The 21,450-nt window shown below is 39.7% G+C and overlaps 1 protein-coding gene across 1 annotated transcript; it reads right to left on the bottom strand.

Annotated features, from left to right (window-relative positions):
- Positions 1 to 278: 278 nt before the first annotated feature.
- On the bottom strand, positions 279 to 21,112 carry LOC101861426 (intraflagellar transport protein 80 homolog). The gene is made up of 18 exons (XM_005092671.3): positions 20,937 to 21,112; positions 17,300 to 17,527; positions 16,716 to 16,895; positions 16,075 to 16,184; positions 15,350 to 15,439; positions 14,504 to 14,641; positions 13,474 to 13,598; positions 12,288 to 12,461; positions 10,914 to 10,988; positions 10,077 to 10,240; positions 9,149 to 9,213; positions 8,291 to 8,426; positions 7,233 to 7,380; positions 6,557 to 6,728; positions 5,160 to 5,249; positions 3,684 to 3,856; positions 1,961 to 2,084; positions 279 to 1,548 (listed from the first exon to the last, which is right to left on the bottom strand). The coding sequence occupies exons 1-18, from the start codon at positions 20,971 to 20,973 to the stop codon at positions 1,417 to 1,419; spliced, it is 2,361 nt and encodes a 786-aa protein (XP_005092728.1). The 5' UTR covers positions 20,974 to 21,112; the 3' UTR covers positions 279 to 1,416.
- Between the last annotated feature and the right edge of the window lie 338 nt (positions 21,113 to 21,450).

Here is a 21,450-nt window from a genome sequence, read left to right as displayed (position 1 = left end):
GACTTTGGAGAGATCCGAAGGAAATATTATAAATGCAAGAAATTGCAGGATATTTTCTCCGTCGTTGTTCCCAGCAGAATTTTAAATTTTATAAAGGCCATTGGCCTTTATGGCGAGTTGTAAAGTCAATCTGATATTATTTAAAATTTTTATTGTTACTTAAAAGTTGTTTTAGATCACAAATGTATTTACACCGAATTTGAATATTTTAACTTTTTAGCATTTTAAAGTAAATTGGTTACCAGTCGTGAAATGAACTTTCGCAGAGGTGAACAACTTGTGTTTCGCGCGCTCATATGACCTTAGCAGTTGCGAGCGCCGTAAAACCTTATACTACTACTACTACTAGATGTTGGATACAACAGAAATTAAATCTCCACCAAGAAGAATTATGTATTTTTGCATAATGTAGCATCCATGACGATGTCAATGATTCTGTGTGCAGCTTTGTGAGCACATAAGGTAAAAACGAGAGACAGTACGCGACTCTGCACATTTCATTTAATTTAAAGAGCTGAGGCTTACACAGAAAAACTAAACTTGCTTCTCTTAAATCATTCTGACAATTGAACCATAGAAAGTCACAACCTCCTCCCTTTCATTTTTGAGTTGGCCTTCCCGGCTGAATATTCTGTCCCCGAAGTTTTATGCACCCTGAATAATTTAGCAAAATTTGATAATTTTTTGCATAATTTCTGATTATTTTCCTTAAATAATTCTTTGTTAAAATTAACAGAATCGCGTAATTTTACATTTTTAGGCTCAGTTTGCATGATTTCATAATTTTTTTTGCATAAACCCTTGGGGACAGAATATTGCTAAGATGGATCCTTCTGGCCATCTGACCATGAAGGCACTAAGACAACATGAATTAATCGGAGAACAAAACCACGTTTAAAAAAATCACTTCGATGGTAAAGGAAGTCCACCCTCCATTCACAGACACATGATCATCGGAAAGCTCACAGTTAGCCCAGAGCAAGCAGTCTTAAAACAAATGAGCCTTTGACAAGTCCGTCCCTACTGCCCTATGAAACAGTCAATACAGTCTAGCACACACGCAGCGATATACCCTGGATGCAGAAATAGTTTCGTTACATACAAATTTCACCATGTATGTACAAAGTATATATATAACAAGATAGAAAAAAAATTCAGGACCTGAAATATGTTCATTATGGGTGAATTGGCTGTGTGTGTTGGTTATATGTGTGTTTGCGATGTATGTGTTGGGGATGCATGTGTTGGCTGTGTGTGTGTTTGCTATGTGTGAGCTGGCTTTGTGCATGTTCACTGTGGGTATGTTGGCTATGTGTGCATTAACTGCGTGTGCATTGACTATGTGGGCGTTCACTATGTGTGTGTTGACTACATGAGTGCTAGACTGTATCCACCACACACGGCCGGGGCTGGGGCTCAGACGGCAGCTTGCCCGACGCGACTGTGACCTCCGGAGACAGCAGAGGATCCTCCACCGGACGGCCGTTCCCGTTCTTTCTGATACTCCATCTCGATCTTGCTGTTGATGTTGTCCCAGTCCACGTCAATCTGATGACAGACAAGAAGGGCGAACAAAATCAATCAACGTGTTTTAGTTTTAGTGAGAGTTTTACTGCACTTGAAATACAATAAGGTCATATAAGTGCCGAAGAATAGATTATGTGTTACAAGAGAGTAATATTATATATATATATATATATATATATATATATATACAAAAAAGGAAGGGGGGAGATAAGTACAACAGATATTCGATAGGAAAGAAGGAGCAAACCACACCAGAGCACCCGCCAACCACCCACATCAACACACACACACACACACATACATATTATATACAAACACACACACACACACACATACACACAAACACACACACATACAAACACACATACACACACACACATACAAACACACACACACACACACACACACACACAGTCCCTCTCTCCACACTCACCCCCTCCTTGTACTGCAGGAACCTCTTGTTGGTCTCCTCCTTGTCAAAGCGAGCCAGGAACTTCTGCCTGTAGCCCAGCACCGTGTCCACGTGAGTCTTGTGCTTCACCGCCAGCTCAAGTGCCCTGTCATGATTCACAAAACACTTGTTAGATCCTACTACTGTATTCATTTTTTGTTGTTTTTTTTTGTGGTGTTTTTTTAGAAAGACTTTTACAGCTTTATCATCACACTTAGGTCAGTTTTGTTTTGTTTTAGTAGAGGTTTTACGGCACTCGCAACTGCATAAGGTCATATGAGCGCCAGAAGATTAGAGGTGTTACAAGAGAGTAACATAAAAAAGAAGAAGGGGAGATGATAAGGGCGATAGATGTTTGATAAGAAAGAAGAAGCAAACCACACCAGAGTACCCGCCAACCACCCGCAACACTCCTAAAAAACCTGCATTGGGCCACAAATGAACAGACCAGTGGGAAAAAAAAATGTGCATGAGCACCTCGTGTCCTTTAAGGAGAATTTAATTGAGGGCCGAAATTTTCTCAATTTCACACCCTTCCTACAGTATTTCACACCGGGCCAGCAAACCATATACTGCCCACGTAGTCCATCTTCAAAAACCTTCCCTCCAGTATCAACTACAAAAGACTTGGATGACTTTTGAAGGATTTCTCCCACCAGCACAAAAAGTGACACACATTTCTACATGAATATATCACAGACTTCATGACCCTCTCCCTTCCCCCCCCCCCCAAAAAAAAAAAAACGAACAAACAAAAAATAAACCAACCAAACAAAAACTTGTCTTTACTCAAGAATGTACTGGAGATAGAGAGAGACAGAGACACAGAGGGAGACAGAGACACAGAGGGAGACAGAGACACAGAGAGAGAGAGAGAGAGAGACAGAGACACAGAGGGAGACAGAGACACAGAGGGAGAGAGAGACACAGAGGGAGACAGAGACACAGAGAGAGAGAGAGAGAGAGAGAGAGACACAGAGGGAGACAGAGACACAGAGGGAGATAGAGAGAGACAGAGACACAGAGGGAGACAGAGACACAGAGGGAGAGAGAGAGTGAGACAGAGTGAGAGAGAGACAGAGTGAGAGAGACAGAGACACAGAGGGAGACAGAGACACAGAGGGAGACAGAGACACAGAGGGAGAGAGAGAGAGAGACAGAGTGAGAGAGAGACAGAGTGAGAGAGACAGAGACACAGAGGGAGACAGAGACACAGAGGGAGACAGAGACACAGAGGGAGACAGAGACACAGAGGGAGAGAGAGAGAGAGACAGAGTGAGAGAGAGACAGAGTGAGAGAGACAGAGACACAGAGGGAGACAGAGACACAGAGGGAGACAGAGACACAGAGGGAGACAGAGACACAGAGAGAGAGAGAGAGAGAGAGAGAGAGAGAGGGACAGAGGGAGAGAGAGAGAGAGAGAGAGAGAGAGAGAGGGACAGAGTGAGAGAGAGACAGAGTGAGAGAGACAGAGAGGATTACTATAGGAGCTGTGCACTTCATACGTTCTTTGTATTATTGTACAGCGCATTGAGCACTTCTTTGTGGAAATGCGCTATATAAATGCAATTTATTATTATTATATTATTATTATTATTAACAACAACAACAAAAAAACCCAACAAAAACCAACCAAGCAAAAAACAAACAAAGAAAAACCACTTGAAAAACAAAACCAAAAGCAAGCAAACAGCGAGCCCCCCACCTGTCCCAGTTGTAGAGCTGTACGTTGAGCATGATAGCGCGGAAGGTGAGGGTCGCCTGCAGCAGGATGGCCTCGGCGTCTTGCTGGTTCCCGCACAGGAGAGCCATCTCAGCGTTCCGCGCTTCCTTCACGGGGATGTCCTTGATGTTGATGATGAACTGAACCTTGTCGGCCTGGAGAACACAACACACACACATGCAAGCACACAGATTATGATTATGACAGCTCTTGGCTCAGCTTATCTGGTCGCGTTTAAGCACAAGGGGGCTATCCCGAAAAATACTGTTTTGAGAAAATCGAAGGTAAAGTTTTTGCCCCTTGTTCAGACAAGGAGAGTTTTCTCTATAACCATGCAAATACACACACCAATGAAACCAAACTTCTCCTATAGCTGTCCAAGTCGTTTTAAGAAAGAAAAATTTTGAAATTATACAAACTGAGCCCAAAAATGTGAAATTATGCAATTCTATTAATTTTAACAAAGAATGATAAAGGAAAATAATCAGAAATTATGCAAAAAATGATCAAATTTTGCTAAAATATGCGGGGCGCGTAAAACCACAGGGACAGCTATAGGTAAGGCAATGCCCAATTTTGATGTAGGCCAAGATTTCTGGAAACCACCGAAATCTAGGTTAGCCCGCTTGTCCTTAAAAGCGATCATTTCTTTTTGTATGAGTTCATTGTGGCACACATCGGTCATATTCAAAGCAGCTTTTCTCAAAATTTGCAACAGATACCATTTCACTATGAATGAATGGGATCAGGATAACCGCAAAACTGATAATGAAATAGAAGAAACAAACCACACCAGAGCATCATCAACTCACCCATACTGCTGGAATACAAACAAGGTGCATTTAATTATTCACTCTCTTTAGTTTTAGTTTTAGTAGAGGATTTATGGCGCTCGCAACTGCATAAGGTCATATGAGCGCCAGAAGATTAGAGGTGTTACAAGAGAGTAACAAACATAAAAAAAGAAGAAGGGGAGATAAGGACGATAGTTGTTTGAAAGGAAAGAAGAAGCAAACCACACCAGAGCACCCACCAACCACCCACATGAAGGGGATCAGGATAACTGCAAAATTTATATTGAAATAGAAGAAACAAACCACACCGGAGCATCAACAACTGGCCCATACTGCTAGAATACAAACAGGGTGCATTTAATTATTCACTCGCTGAAAGCACAAATCCAACTATGATAAAGCATCACATACCATGTTGCACACGAAGTCAAGGCAGGAAACAAGCATGCTCTTGTAGTTAGTTTACCTCCTTGCTTCACTAGTGGGTAGTTGGTGAGTGCTCTAGTGATGTTTAATACTTCTTTCCTCTCAAGCATCTATCGTCTATAACTCTCCTCCTTTTTCGTGTTTATTACTCTCTAGTAGCACCTTTAACCTATGGCACTTACATGACCTTATTATGTTGCAAGTGCCATATAAAACTCTTGACAAAGACAAAACTTACCTCCTTGATCGCAGCATAAGCCACCTCAGCTGTGTTCAGGTCTTTGGCGTACGTTGCCATGGCAGCAAGACATGCCCAGAGATTCTCCTCCTGCAACCGTTCACAAAAATTTTTTTAAAAGGTCGTCAGAGACAGGAAAATTCTACCTTTTCGTCAGAAACAGGAAAATTTTACACAAATCTCTTCTTCTTTCCTATCAAATATCTATTGTCCTTATCTCCCCTCCTTCTTTTTATGTTTGTTACTCTCTAGTAACACCTCTAATCTTCTGGCGCTCATATGACCGTATTCAGTTGCGAGCGCCATAAAACCTCTACTAAAACAAAAAACACAAATCTCTAAAAAAAAGTTGTCACAGACAGGGAAATTCTACACAAATCTCTAAAAAAAAGGTTGTCAGAGACACGAAAATTCTACACAAATCTCTAAAAAAAGGTTGTCAGAGACAAAAAATTCTACACAAATCTCTAAATAAGGTTGCCAGAGACAGGAAAATTCTACACAAATTATCAGGAAATCATAAAACAAAATTCTGAGAGCTACATAAAATGAACTAAAAAATATATATATATGGCAGATTTCCACTACTGTCATTTCCTCTGGTAAACTGGTGAAGAACAGTCACCAGTGAAGAGAGTTACTGGGAGGGGGCACACCTCCCAGTAATGTGCCCACCACTTTCTGTACATAATTGTAAATATTTGGTAAGTGACTCTTTTACCTGAAATTAAATTCCAAATCCTCAAACTGGTATGACCTCAAACCTTGCCATGATAAGTTGGTGGTTTTTATTTCTGCATTCTAGAGTTAAACAGTATAATAATAATGGGTGTCTCGTGAAAATTCTCTTCTGTCGCGATCACGCGGAAAGTTCCTCCTTTTTTAAAATTCTGAGTTGAGACCCGCAGGGACGAGCAGGAAGGACAATGTGCCGCCTGCGATAATACCTATTCTCCAACCAAGTAAAGGTACCAAGTATCTTTCCTGTGCATTAGCATCCACCCTCACTTGACAAATCTACACAACCAAGTAAAGATACCAAGTATCTTTCCTGTGTGGCGTCAGTGGCCTAGTGGTTAGGCTACCGGACTCATAATCGAGAGGTTGCGGGGTCAGGGGTTCGAGCTGCGGGCCCGTTCCTCACTTCACCCAGGTGGGAATGAGTACCCAGCCATAGACAGCGAAAGATATTGTCAGTATGTTAGTGTTTTAGCGCCTATAAATGGCCGTTTGCACTGTATGCTTCCCAGGAAGTTGATTTTGTTTCAGAATGCTCTCAGGTCCACTGGGGTAATAGTATAGATTGTGAAGCGCATAGAGCTTGCTGTTGAGCGGGGATTTGCGCTATACAAATGCTATCTATTATTATTACAATCATCATTAGCATCCACCCTCACCTTGACGAATCTACAAAGTCTGACAGCGTCGTCCCACTTGCCGTTCATGACAAAACTGTGCAGTACTGACGGGTAGTGGGAGATGGTGGTAGAGATGAGAGATCCTTCGGCCCTCCTCAGGATAAGGTGACTGCCCAGAAAGTCTACAAGCTGGGGCGCCTTGCCAAACTCACTGCAGATTCCAGGTGAAAGAGAAAGTAAACAAACATGTAAATTATATATATGGCAGATATTATCATTATTAAGCACAAGATTCTTAATTCAAATTTAAACATATCACAAATAGAAAAACTTGTAACATCTTGAAATTTTTTAAAAGCTTAAGTCAAAGCCTAAAACTTTGCAACCAATATGGTAATTATTATCTAATTAAATAATGCCAAACCGGGATTATAACTTAAAATAATGTCATTGACAATCCCCAAATCCAAAAAATCTCCAGCTTTAAGTACCAATAAAAACCCTTCTCTACCTACTACATCCCGTGGTTTTATGCACCCCGCATAATTTAGCAAAATTTGATCATTTTTTGCATAATTTCTGATTATTTTCCTTTATCATTCTTTGTTAAATTTAACAGAATCGCATAATTTCACATTTTTTGACTCAGTTTGCATAATTTCAGAATTTTTCTTGCTTAACACAACGGGGACAGTTATCATGAAGAGCCACCCACCTGGTGTCCTTTTCATACAGTGTACGAGGCAGCAAATCCTTGTCCACATACACAGCGTTAGGATAGTACCACACCAGGATTTTGCCGTCTGTCATGGCGGCCAGCATGTTTGTCTCATCATTCCACGCATGCGCCTGGATCATGTTGGCTGGGGAAAGACAGAATATTTTATTTTTTGTTGTTCTTTCTCTCTCTTTATATTTATTTCTTTTTCTCCTCTTTTTTCTCTTTCTTTCTTTTTCTATTTATTTCTTTTTCTCCCCTTTTTTCTCTTTCTTTCTTTTTCTTTTTCTTCCTTTTTCACCTCTTTTTTTTCTTTTTCTTTCTCTTTCTTTCTTTTTCTACTCTTTTTTCTCTTTCTCGTTCTTCTTCAGAAAAACAAGTCACATGACTTAAATATAAACTACCGTACCACACTTGTATTTCAAGCAACCAACATCACTACAAAGTAATTTCCACGTCATGCCACGTTAGAAACAAACAAAGACCCAAAGACACCACCTATCAAATACCTTTTTAGTTTTAGTTACAGTAAGAGTTTTACAGCACTTGCAACACAATAAGGTCATATAAGTGCCGAAGATTAGAGGTGTTACAAGAGAGTAACAAACATAAAAAAGAAGGAGGAGAGATCAGGACGATAGATGTTCGATAGGAAAAAAAGAAGCAAACCACACCAGAGCACCCGCCAACCACCAACCCTCAAATACCTTGTGCTGTCTATGAGATGCATAAGACACAGATAAAATTTTCCCTCAGTTTTCTTGTAGTCCTGATTTATTATTATTTCACCATCACTACTATTGTGCACAAACATACAAACACACTTGTTCACACACAAACACACACACATGCACACATACACACACACACATGCACACACACACACACACACACACACACATACGCACACACACACACACGCACAAACACACACACACAAATACACAAAAAAAACTGCAACAAACAAATCACTGATGCTCACAGGCCCACACAAATCGACACACAAACACAAACACAGATACGACAAGTAAACACAAAAAAGAAAACCCACTCACCAAGCTTGATGACTTTCCGTTCTGCGCCAAATATTCTGACGGAGGTGAGGAAGAGGTCGCGGTTCTTGTCCACCAGCGTGATCCGTCGCTCGGCCGTGATGCCGCACTGGTCAAGGCCAATGTCCATCACCTCCACCTGGGCACACATGAGAGCAGAACCGTGAAACATCTCACACACTGATAGTGTTAGTGTTTTGCACCCAGATGGACACAATTGGTCGCTTTTAAGGACAAGCGAGCTAACCCAGCTTTCGGGGGTTTCCAGAAATCTTGATCTACACCAAAAGTGGGCATTGCCCTACTTATAGGAGAAGTTTGGTTTTATTGGTGAGTATATTTGTTTGGTTATAGAGAAAACTCTCCTTGTCTTTTCAAGAAACTGAATAAGGATCCAAAAACTTTACCTTCGATTTTCAAAAAACAGCATTTTATGGGATAACCCCTTGTGCTTAAAAGCGACCAATTTAGACCATTCAGGAGGCAAGCTGCTTCGACCTTGCCTGAACTGAAAAGGCTAACCTTGGCTGACAGCTAAACAACATCCCAGCAGATAGACTAATATACTCAATAAAAGACCACATGCTGTAGAGTATAGAATATATATATGTTACATAAATGCAATTTTCATCAAATAAATGCATTTATCATTATCATTATAAAGTGAGAGAAATTATCAGAGGCAGGAGGGAGCGAATAAAAAGTACAGGGAGAGGTAATTACATCTTGTGTCTTCTGTGAGCAACCATGACGGGCTTAATCATTACACCTCAGAGCACATATGGACAACAAAAGCAATGTAAAGAATATAAAAGGAACATAGCACTTTATATGGCATAGGAAGTGTAAAGAGAGACTTACCTTGTGTGTAATCGGCTTTCCATCACCCATGGTCTTCCCAGTCTGAGCATCAAACACGTACACGACTAGAAAAGAATTTTAAAAAAAAAAAAAGGTTAAAACACAAACACAGTAAAAGATATACCAAAATTTGGGCTTTTCAGAAATCTTCCAGTCACATTTAAGTGTTAAACACTTTGCCATCACAAAGCTCATATAGCTGTCCCCGTGGTTTTATGCACCCCACATAATTTAGCAAAATTTGATAATTTTTTTGCATAATTTCGGATTATTTTCCTTTATCATTCTTTGTTAAAATTAACAGAATCGCATCATTTTGCATAATTTCAGAATTTTTCTTGCATAACTCGACGGGGACAGATATATAGCAAAAACTCTTGCCATCAAAGGCAAAGGCAATATGGGAAAAATCCAAAGAAACTGGGTGGTAGATATCGCTGATCGGCGAGATGAGGGGGCAAAGTGTTAAGAATCATTCTATGATAACTGCACACTATGAAGATGAAACATAAAAAAGTGAACATTGCTTTGATGCATTATAGCATGCTTTATTCTTCTCAGTGCAGGCTGTTTGAGAGTGATTTTTTGGTACGCTGTTAGGGTGTATGTGGGTGAGTGAAGTGTGTGTGTGGAGTGTGAATGAGTGTGTAAGAGAGTGCATGCATGTGTCTGCTTATGTGTGTGTGTGTGTGTGTGTGTGTGTGTGTGTGTGTGTGTGTGTGTGTGTCTGTGTGTGTCTGTGTGTGTGTGTCTGTGTGTGTGTGAGTGCATGCAGGCATATGGATGTGAAAATAAATATGAGGAAGACGATGCAAGGAAATCTGGGCACATTACAGTAAAGTTTCACCGTACTTTAAAGAAAAAGTGATAAAAGTACCAGATCTGTTCCCCGAAGGATCAAGTCTCTCTCTCTCTCTCTCTCTCTCACCTTTTTCATCCGTCTTGTCCCTGATGGCCACAGTGTCATTGCTGAGCGCTATCGTCTGTTGGTTCAAAATGTCCGCCTTCATACCCTGGTAGCGAGGTGTACACACCAGCCGACCATCGTAAGAGAACACGTACACACCAGTACCGTCCACCAACAGAAAATGCCTGAAATATTTTCAAATCCAAGTTATTTCAGGCATTCCAATACTCGAAGGAGAACTTTAAAATTTCACTTAAGCTGTTTGTTCACTGTGGATTGCATAGCATAGGACCATGTGCAATTTGTGAAAGCTCCTGTAAAAGAAATTCACCTTGATCTACAGAAAACCAAAAAGTGAAAGGAAAGGAATTTCCATGATCACGTTTTTAGGACACCTGAATAGACATATGGGTCTTGAACATCTAGCTCTCACTGGCAAGATTGAGGGCAAGCAAGGCAGGGGTAGGCCCAGAGCAACCTACTTGGGGAACCTGAACAAGTGGGTGACAGGGAAAGAGCAGGGAAACATAGCTTTTTTATGAGCATCCGAGCAAAGGAATGAAAGGAGAACCACGATCGCCGATGTCTGTCGCAGATCTGGCACTGGATGATGATGATGATAGAAGGTGCCAATGTACACAATGCTTAACAGAAGTGTTAAACCATATATGAGTAGCTCTGGAAACATGGTTAATTTCTTCAAGATATGAACCTTCATCTCTATGAAAGAGGAATCCACCAGCTACAAACTCGATGCAAAGGAAAGAGAGCCACCACAAACAAGTCTAAGCATTGTAAAAAAATTCTTGTTATCATAGCAGCACATTATTTATTCACAGAATAGAAAAACAAACTCACTTCTCAGCTTGCTTGATCAAAGTTACACTTCCTTCTTTCAAATCAAAGATCATGGGTGTGTTCCAGTTCTTGGTGCTGCCAATACAAAGATGAAAAGGTAGTCCTTTAAGTCAGTTTCCATATTTGTCACGACGCGGTGGAATCAGGCGCCAGTCAATTTTTGGCCATATGGAGTTATTGGTATAATCTTAAAGCGTGTTTATTTGTCTTTTTGTCTTGCTTTAGATGAAAACACTACCCGTTTGTCTTCAATAGAAGTGGAGATGCTTCGGATTGAAGGAGGTGGGGACATATGGTTTCAGAGACAAAATTAGCGAGAAAAGGGCTTCCAAGGCTTGATGATTTCCAAAGCTTGAGAGTCCTTGGAAACTGAAAATTTACATATTGTGTACCTTTAAACTTTAATCCATTTTTTATGATAAAATCCACACAGCAATGTACTTTAAATGGACATACATGTTGTTGAGCCAAAGAAAATAAATAATGATAAAAATTGCCACATGAGAAGAAAAATGCTGTTTCCTTCGAATTCATTATTTTGACGAGCGCCTGATTTCACTATGATTCATCACATATTTATTAAACTACATCCTATATTCCACACAATAAAGATTAACTGTAACTTTCAGCACATTGTCACAGAGATGGTCACATGTGAACAAGAACAGATTTGAACGACAAAAACGCTGAAACTAAATAAAAACAATATACTTAAGCACCCACATTCATTACAGCAAAAAAAATTTTTTTTTTTTTAACTCGCCTGGTTTCAGAGGTAAAAATAACAATAAAATGACCGCCAAAGTTTGGTGACTTTCAAATCTTGAGTGTCTTTGGAAACAACAATTTACCATTTCTGGTGCCTTTTATCAACTTTTTCCTTCAAATCAACACAGAAATGTGCGTTTAAATGGTGTTAAGACCACAAAAAAATTTGTAATTTCATAAAATGTGGCCAACGAGCAGAAAAAGTCAGTTTCTTTCATTTCATTATTTTGACGAGCGCCTGATTTCACCACGACGCCACACCAATGTTTTTTCTAAGCTATCAAATACATTTCCAAAAAAGAAAGAACAGACAGGTATAGAAATTCATTCGTACCAACTGCAGTGAGGTTACTGAACACACAGTGCTACAAATGAGAGGGAGGGAGGGAGGAAAGGAGGGAGAGGGAGAGGGAGAGGGAGAGGGAGAGAGAGAGAGAGAGAGAGAGAGAGAGAGAGAGTGTACCTCATCTTCGTACAACATCTACTGCCATTGTTAACGACCAACTTTCTCCTTGCGAGATGAATAAAGACTGTCATTGTCAAATCCCTATTTAAAAAAAGGAGATGAGTTGTCCATCTGGTCAACCCAGGTGCTCACTCACTGACCTGTAGATGTAGCACTGCGAGGAGGTGGCCACTACCAGGTGGTTGAAGCCCAGCGACACTTTGATGACCCGGTCGCGGAAGTCCAGCTTCTCCGTGGTGTCGTTCATCACGTTCCTCACTTGGATTTGCTTGCTGGCAGTCACACTAGCCTCGTAATTTTTCCACTCTAACCGTCTGTTCAGCGGGAAAAAAATAATTTAGTGTGAGTTTTTAAACAAAGTTTTAGTTGAGGTTTTACGGCGCTCGCAACTGCATACGGTCATATGAGCGCCAGAAGATTCGAGGTGTTACAAGAGAGTAACAAAAAGAAAAAAGAAAAAGGGGAGATAAGGATGATAGATGTTTGATATGAAAGAAGAAGCAAACCACACCAGAGCACCCGCAAACCATCCACGTATGAGTTTTGCAGCAATTGCTGTACATAATCAAGTCATATAAATGCTGAAGATGAAAGGTGCTACTAGATAGTAAAATACAAAAAAAAAAAGAAGGAGGAGAGAAAAGGTTGGTTGATGTTTGATGCGAAAGAAGGAGCAAACCAACCACACCAGAGCACACCGAGCATCCACCTGAACATTAATAAAGCACAGATAAAATACAGAATCGGAGCAGTTTCAGGAACTTGGAAAAGGTAAAAGAAAATATAAAATAAGATGCACCTTTGAAACAGTCCATTCCAAAAAAAAAATTAGGTTTTCAAGATCCTACAGTCACTATGGGCACTTTAATATGGAAAATGAGTAGCAACTCCATCTTGAAAAATATATTTTAACATAAGGATTTAAAAACATATAAAATTTTTCCCTTATACATAACTAAATAAAAAGCAAATTTATATTCTAAGCTAAAAATAAATTTAAACTTAATGAATTTAGGTTAGTGATCATGAAGACTTAACTCTATCCGTACGTCGTGTTTTACTATCATATCCATACGACGTGGGGAACTCAGTGCCACCACTTTCAAAGAGGAAATTTATTCGATAATCCGATCCGTACGCATTCCATAGCAGTCTGTCAAAATGATTTTATGAGAAATACTGAAAGTTTCAAAGAGATCTTCGTACTAGAAGTATTCTAAAATGTGAAGAATACAACCCCGGGGGTACAAAATGACCCCAGGGTGTACCGATAGGGTTAAAAGCCCAAATCAAGATGATGTCTCCACCCAACTGAACGTTGCTCACCTCTCTATCACATTGGCAAAAATGACTTGACCGTTGCCGCAGGCACCAGCGACCTGGGTGCCATCACTTGACCAGGCCAGGCTGAAAATGCTGCCCGTGTTGGGTTTTTCCAAAGCATAAGACCACTGAAAAGAAGAGAAAGTCAGAATAAACCCAACAAAGACCTATAAATTTATTCGCATTGAGTAGGCACTAGTCTAGGAACAGATAAAGGTGGGACACCTGATCCAAGTGTAAGACGAAAAAATATTTAAAAGAAAGCAAGCTGGACAAAACCACTAAAAATTGGAATTACAAGTCAGCCTACCCTTTTGTGTTCAAGTGAAGTAAAAGTTGTTGAAATAAAAATTCCTTCACGGCAGAGTAACAAGTTGATATAAACTTTTGACTTTTCATAAAAACAGACCAAAGACTTAATTATGTTCAATTCAAACTTTGAGTACTCTTCCATTATATTCATTTTTGCCACTCTGAGACCAAAGCTTTTCCGTTATACAGAAACCACTCTATTTATTTTGGAGAAAAAAAACTAACATCGTACTTGCTGTAATAGATGTGAGGATGATGTTTCACCAAAGTACACAGGCAGCAAAAATTAATTCAGACTAGAGAAACAAGTCGTTACATTTCTTATTCATCCATCCCCTCTTGTCTAATCAGTTCTATACGTATCACGACGCGGTGGAATTATGTTCTCGTCAATTTTTTCATTTATCTTGGTTTTAGTGGAAAAGTACCCATCTATAAAGAAAATTCGAAAAAAATTTCTCACTGACCATAAAAATGCAGATTCCTTTGATCTCAATATTTTGACAAGTGCCTGATTTCTCCACGATGCCTCACATATTCCTTTTCTTTTGTACTTAAAATTGTGGTTGTGGTTGTTGTTGTTTTCAAATCCCATTAGCTGCGAGCATTTCGCTCTTGGCAGCGCAATGCCTCCCTCAAGTAACCACATGTCCTTGTATTCTGATCAATGCCAGAGTAAAATTGTGGTTAACATCATTAGGGAAAAGACAAAGACACTTACCCCACTACTGTCGCAGAGGCGCAGCGTGTTGAAGGAGCCAACGGCAAACATCTCACCGTCTGGTGTCCAGCTGACAGCAGTGACGGGGTACTCGTGGCCACTGCTGCTGTACAAGAGTCGACCGTACGTGTCCCACACCTGCAGGCCAGACGCACAAGAAAATAGTAACTAGTTAGTTATAGTAGAGGTTTTACGGCGCCCGAAACTGCATAAGGTCATATGAGCGCCAGAAGATTAGAGGTGTTACAAGAGAGTAGCAAACATAAAAAAGAAGAAGGGGAGATAAGGACTATAGATGTTTCATAGGAAAGATTAAGCAAACCACACCAGAGCACCCGCCAACCAACCACTTCAGTTTGGTTTTACGGCGTTCGCAACTGTATAAGGTCATATGAGTGCCACAGGGGTGGATGTCAACAGAGAAGTCTAAACAGGGAATCAGGCTTACTCTGCTCACCTCTCTAGCCTCAAAAGTCTGCATCGACTATCAAAGCACCCCGGAAATAGCAGTTCACAAGAGAGTAACAGACATACAAAAGAAGTAGAGGGGAAAAAAAACGATAATAAAAATGTGGAAAGAAAAAGCAGCAGTTCCCCCTATGTTGTTCCAGTACAGCATTGGCATGACATTGATAAGTCAGCACATTTATAACTCTACTGTGATTAAGAAAATGATGTTAATATCCCCCCTTAGGGAATGGCCTGAAGACAACTTCAATCAGCAGTAGCACTGCCCTGGTTGGTGTGTGTGTGTGGGGGGGGGGGAGGTGTTGGCACATGGCATAAGAGCTTAGGCATTGACCAAAGACAAGGACCTAGTGACGTACATTTTGTGCAAACTTGTACCTTATATCTCTTGTCCTCAGCTCCAGACAGGATCAGGTTGTTCACGTGGTTCCAGTCCACACATAAAACTATTCCTTCGTGAGCTTTCCACTGAAACACAATAATAATAAATAATAAATAGCATTTGCATAGTGCATGTCCCCGCTCAAAAGCAAGCTCTATGTGCTTTACACTATATTATTACCCCAGCAGACCATAGAACACTCAGAAACATTCTCAGCTTCCCGGGAAGCATACAGTGCAAGCAGCGTGTTAAGCGTTCAAACACTAACAAACTGACAAGACCTTTCACTGTCTCATGATATCAGAGGTCAAAGTTCACAGTTTGCCTCAAAGCTGAGGGGGTTTCAAGAGACAAAATTAATTTCTCCCTTAGGATCAATCGCGCACACCTGACCATGATCATTCGAATAAACAAGCACATGTCTAAAGGCTCCTTTACAATTACATAAGCAAGACCAGCACTTATAGCTCTATGCACTCAGTAACTTTTGGACAGAGAAGGTCATCATCACAAATGTCACAGAGGCTGCAGGATGTTTGTTTAATGTTTTAGTAAGGTTTTACGGCGCTCGCAACTGCATAAGGTCGCATGAACGCCAAGCTGCAGGGCGAACATGTCTTTCTTTCTTTTCAAAAATGAGCAAAAGCCATGTGAAAGATATTTTGTGAAATTAATATTACTTAATTAATTAATATCCTTCACCCCACTGTAATGATCTCACCATCTGAGGTTTGGCGTTAGCCTGTAGAGGTTTGATCACCAACTGCCGACCGTTAGTGAAGAGAACCTGGTCTGAATCCGGACCCCAGGCTGCACTGTATACCGGGATACCTGTGGGGAAAAGTACATGGTACGGCTGACTTCATCTACACTTTACTATCATTTGTTCACTTACACTAACTGTACTCTTCTCTTCTCCATAATCCAGGAATATCAAAAAAATATCACCCACATTTTTACTTCAGATGAAATATAAGAAATGAAAATATCTTTTTTTCAACACTAACATACCTAAGTAATTTTTTTTTTTTTTTTTACATATTCTGTTAAACTTTCTGTGTTTTTTTCAAATTCAAGCTACCTGGCACTTCCTTGGTTAAGGAAGAAACAATTTACCAAAAGGAAAAGTGAGTACCTTACTGGCACAAAATAGTAGATATATAGAAATATCTCAAAAAGCTCACATCAACAAATGCTAAGTCCTTAGAAAAACTCTTTCTTGGTACATGTTTGGAGATTCTAATTAACTTTATTTTAATTTTACTTCTGTGTTAAACTTTGAACCTGATTTTCTAAAAAAATCATGAATAGGCAAAACACAGTAGAAGACAGAGTTCAGAAGCAACATCACGTCGTTCTTACTGTTTTGTGTGAGAGTCGAGCGTAGCATTCCACTTCGGGACCAGGTCTTCACTTGTCCGTCCTCCCCTGCCGTCAGAAGAGCTGTTCCATCGTAGCTCCATCGCCCACACAAAACCGCTCCCTTGTGAGCCTCTGTGCTTTTTTCAATTCTTCCCGTGCGACTGATCAGGTGAAACTTGCCTGAAAACAATATGAGAACAACGTGTTATAGACTGGAGCTTTTAAGTATAATGACAGCGTTATTTATAGCTTTCTCTACTTTATGATTAAAATAATTTATTTTTTTACCTTTCTTGAATCTTTTAGTAGGATAATCATGAACACTATCATCACAAATTATATTCTCTAGTATATCTTACACATTTCTAACAAACAAAGGCAAAGGAAATTATTACTAAATCTTAAGGTGTCTGTTTCTTTGGGTAAGAAAATAAAACCGAAACCTCACTTATAAATACCTAGTCCTAGTCTCATCTATTTAACACTTGATATCACTCTGATCATTTCGAAATTCTTTATCATAATATATTATATTTCGATAACAAAGAATTTTCAGCTAAAAAAAACCCAATAATAAATCGTACCATCTGTTGACGTGAGAACAAAGACATCGGAACCAGCCTTTTTGCCAGCACCACTTTGAGCAGATTTGGGGAACCAATGCATACTCGTAGGAAAACATTCTTTTGGTAGTTCTAGCAGAGTAGCAGTCTCGTTGTTTGTGAGGTTCCACTTGATGATGTGGTGGTCATCAGCGCTTGAGTAGACTTCATCTGGTGTTGTCCATCCCACACAACTCACCAGTTCAGAATGTTTGAAAAGTTAAGGGAACAACCATACATACAACACATTTGACTCTTGCTCACAACCTAAGCACAAGAGCTAGACTTTTTTAGTTTTAGTAGAGGTTTTACGGCGCTCGCAACTGCATAAGGTCATATGAGCGCCAGAAGAGTAGAGAAGTTATAAGAGAGTAACAAACATAAAAAAGAAGAAGGGGAGATGAGGACGATAGATGTTTGATAGGAAAGGAGGAATAAACCACACCAGAGCACCCGCCAATCACCCACTGACTTTTGTGCCTGATGTTTAAGCTATAGGGGGAAGTAGGTGTTGCTGTTTCCAAAAGCAGAGTATGCTGACAAAAAGCCAATAACTTTAACAAAAAATGTTTCCCACTTGTGTGCGGGTTGAGGTTATGCTACCTCGGCTCACATAGAGGTCATAGTTGGGAAGTATCACACTTACTGACAAAACAGATTTTATTAACACTTTGCCGTCACATCTCGCCGATCGCGATGTTTACCACTTAGTTTCTTTGGATTTTCCCCAAAATGCCTTTGACTTTGATGGCAAGAGTTTTTACTATATGAGCCTTGTGATGGCAAAGTGTAAAAAAGAACGATTTTTGTCTTCTTTTCCATCTTAAAAAGTAGGAAAGTCTAATAATTTGCAGCAGTTCCATGACCATTAGTTTATTTTTGTGTACGGGAGACTATAGAAAATTTGAGTAGACACTGTTCTTGCCGAAATCAGAAATGTTTAAAAGTAAATAAAAGAGATACATTAAATGCTGATTGGTCATACTAACTGAAGACATGCATTCCAGCTATGCTTGAAGCCGCACTGTTTTGAGACACTTAAAAAAAAAAGAATCTTACCTTTTGTTATATATACAAAGTTTTTCTATTCTGTTTATTCTAAGAGGGGGGCTCTCGTGGCCTAGAGGTTAGGTGTTGGCCTCTCATTTAAAGGTCCCGGGTTCGAATCCGGGTAGCGACCGAAAAATGTTCTTCCCTAAAATTGTCTCCTTTCACCTCCTTTCCTGCTCTCTAGCAATGTTCTGTTGTCTGCTTTCATTTCCACTTTCTGCCTCCACCCCTTCACCTCCTTTGCCCCATCCTCTGGGCTCCTGACTCTTTCTGCAGCCTTTCTACTGCTACTCCTTGGCTCCTCCTTACTGCTGTCTTTCTGCCACACCCCTGATCTTCTGAAAGATCTACACCTAGCCTTCTCGGACAAGGGCGAAAAATCTCGGAGGGCCCGTGTGCAAGTTGCGCACCTTAAAGATCCCTTGGTGGTCTAAAATCGATAAGAGTAGGCTTCGGCCGCCACCCGGGCAAAATTCAAAATTTCCTACCAACTGAAAATATTAGGTGTGTCCCGAGGGCTCATATGACCTATGCAGTTGCGAGCACCGTAAAACACTTTACAAAAACAAAAACAATTATTCTAAGAGTTAAAATATTAGCAACTGCCTTCTATTACAAGAGTTAGCTATTTTATATAGAGTCTCTATAGTGGTAGAACAAAATATTTTTATGTTGGTTTCATTTTTAACTCTTTGACTACCATGGGTCGATCTATCGGCTCCATAACCTCCTAGTTCGTGGCCAAAAGCCGAATTATCGGCTCGCGCTTTTCTTTCCCTTTCCCTTCCACAATTTGACTCAACCTTTTCATTTCATGATTTTAAGTGCTGTGCTTACTATACATCAGTCAACCAGTGAAGGAATTTGGCGCCTTTTGTGTTTTATTCTGCTGTTTTTTTGGCATTTTTTCTTGTTTTTTTTACCCGCCCTATGTTGCTCGAATTAATTTACACGCAAAGCAACGGAAAAATGGCTGATAACCCATCAGGTTCCCCCCTGTCACAACGTTTTTCTGCTTCAAAAGCCCTGGAAAAGTTTGATGGGGAACTGTCAGTACTTTCCGATAGTGATGTAGGAGGTGATGAAGTTAGACCTGAGTCGGACAGCATCGACAGCGATGAGATTGAAGATTCGCAAAGAGGGGCATGTGTGCAGCGTTTTTTTCTCTGTTTTTCATTGTGAGTGATTTCACCAAAAGTGCGACAACTTTGTATATACTTGACCATTGTGCATGAAACTTGGCCCAGTTAGAGACAATTGAATATACTTCAGTACGACTAAGTCATGAAGTGATTGGATTTAGCAGCTATACACTGTGAGAAATGTAAGTTTGAAATATTTTGTTTATTTTTTAATTTTTTTCACCTTGTGTTCACTTACCTCCCATGTTTGTTTGGATTTATGATTTTTTCAATTTTTTTATTAGATTAAAAATATTCTACATTCAATTACCTTCATTTTGGTATATAACATGTCTGACTTCCCGATGGAATTATGCCCATCAGACACAAAAGAAGAACAGGGGTACTTCTGAAATTCTAAGACTAAGAAATGCCTTGGTCACAGCGCGGAAAACGCCTTGGTAGTCAAAGAGTTAATACACATAACTTTGTATGAGAAGGAAAAGGCCCTTCGGTTAAAAACTTCTCAGTAGGCTAAATAAATAAGTAGGCTAAGCATGAATCAGCCTCTATGACTATAACAAACAAGAATCTAAATTCAGCGGCCTCAATGACAAACACTCTTAATTCAGACTACTATCAACAGTACAGTCTACCAAATTGTCAACATCCTCTTCATCATTTACTTGTAGGCCTCCAACTTCAACCTAATCAACAAAACAAAAGAGCAAAGTCTCGTCAACAGACTTACTAAATCTCTATAGAGAGACTAAAGTATATTTAGAGGAATGTGCTTCTGTAATGAGTGACCACCCCAACTGACACAATAAAGAAGGGATCTAACCCCAACCCAAACATTCACCCTCTCTCTCTCTCTCTTCTGGCGCTGTGGCGTCATAAGTGATAACGCTCAGCGATGCCGACAGCACGCAGGAACTCTGAGCTCGAATACTTGCTCGGGGGTCCTTAAAAAGTGCTGAGTGTGGGTCACTGAAATGTCCCGGCAGACGTGTTCTAAACGTTTACCATAGTCCTGGCCTTACCCTAACCCTTTATGTATTTCATATTAGTCATGAAATAGTGGTCGCTTGTTACAGAATTCCTCCCATAAAAACTTAAGGCTAAGGCCTACTGCCCTACTACAGTCGAATCTAGATCTATTCTATTCGCAGTAAATCTATTAGCAGTAAACTTATCGTGTAGGCCTACTAATACTATTCATACAAATCATCAGTCTAGTCTAAGTTATGGCTAGTATTAAATACTACGTATAATGTCGTACACAGATAGACTTGATTTTGATAACAACAATAAATAACAACATAGAATATAAGAAAGACGATGATAGAAGAGGCTAGAGATGCACTACACACTACAAGAAGAGGAAAGAGAGTGAGTCTGAGATCTAAAAACCATTTATGTTATCAAAAACTGAAAATCAAGGATATGTTTTGGCTCCTTCTGAAGAGCTGTTTTGAATCGCATGCTTCTTGACTGTTGGAATACACAAAGAAAAAAGTATTCCCTGGTACAGATGCAGAACTGAAAATAAAATAAAGGAAGACCGGTAACTGGGGTAAACAACTATTTCACTCGGCCACAGCACCGTATTTCGGTATTTCAGTAGTGCGCACGCGCAGGATAAACTGTTAAAAACATGACGTGGAAATAATCACCTTCTTGATATTTTATTGTTGTGACACTTTAGGTTTTTTTATACTGTAAAGATGATGAAAAATTATAAATATTTAAATATTAAAAGTAAAATAAGTTTGTAAATGAGCTTGCAATTTTTTTTCAGTTATATAAATTAATCATCATGTTCAAAGGCAAGACTTTTTAAATCGTTTACTTAGGAAGAATCGAAATTTGAAGAATTAGTTATATATGCCAGTAGAGCTTTCACAAAAATAAAACAAAACGTATCAAGTTACCTTTTGCTACCTCTATGATTGATAGGAA

This window comes from Aplysia californica, unplaced genomic scaffold (genome assembly GCF_000002075.1).
Source record: "Aplysia californica isolate F4 #8 unplaced genomic scaffold, AplCal3.0 scaffold00050, whole genome shotgun sequence".
NCBI lineage: Eukaryota > Metazoa > Mollusca > Gastropoda > Aplysiida > Aplysiidae > Aplysia > Aplysia californica.
This window is presented reverse-complemented; position numbering and strand designations above follow the sequence as displayed.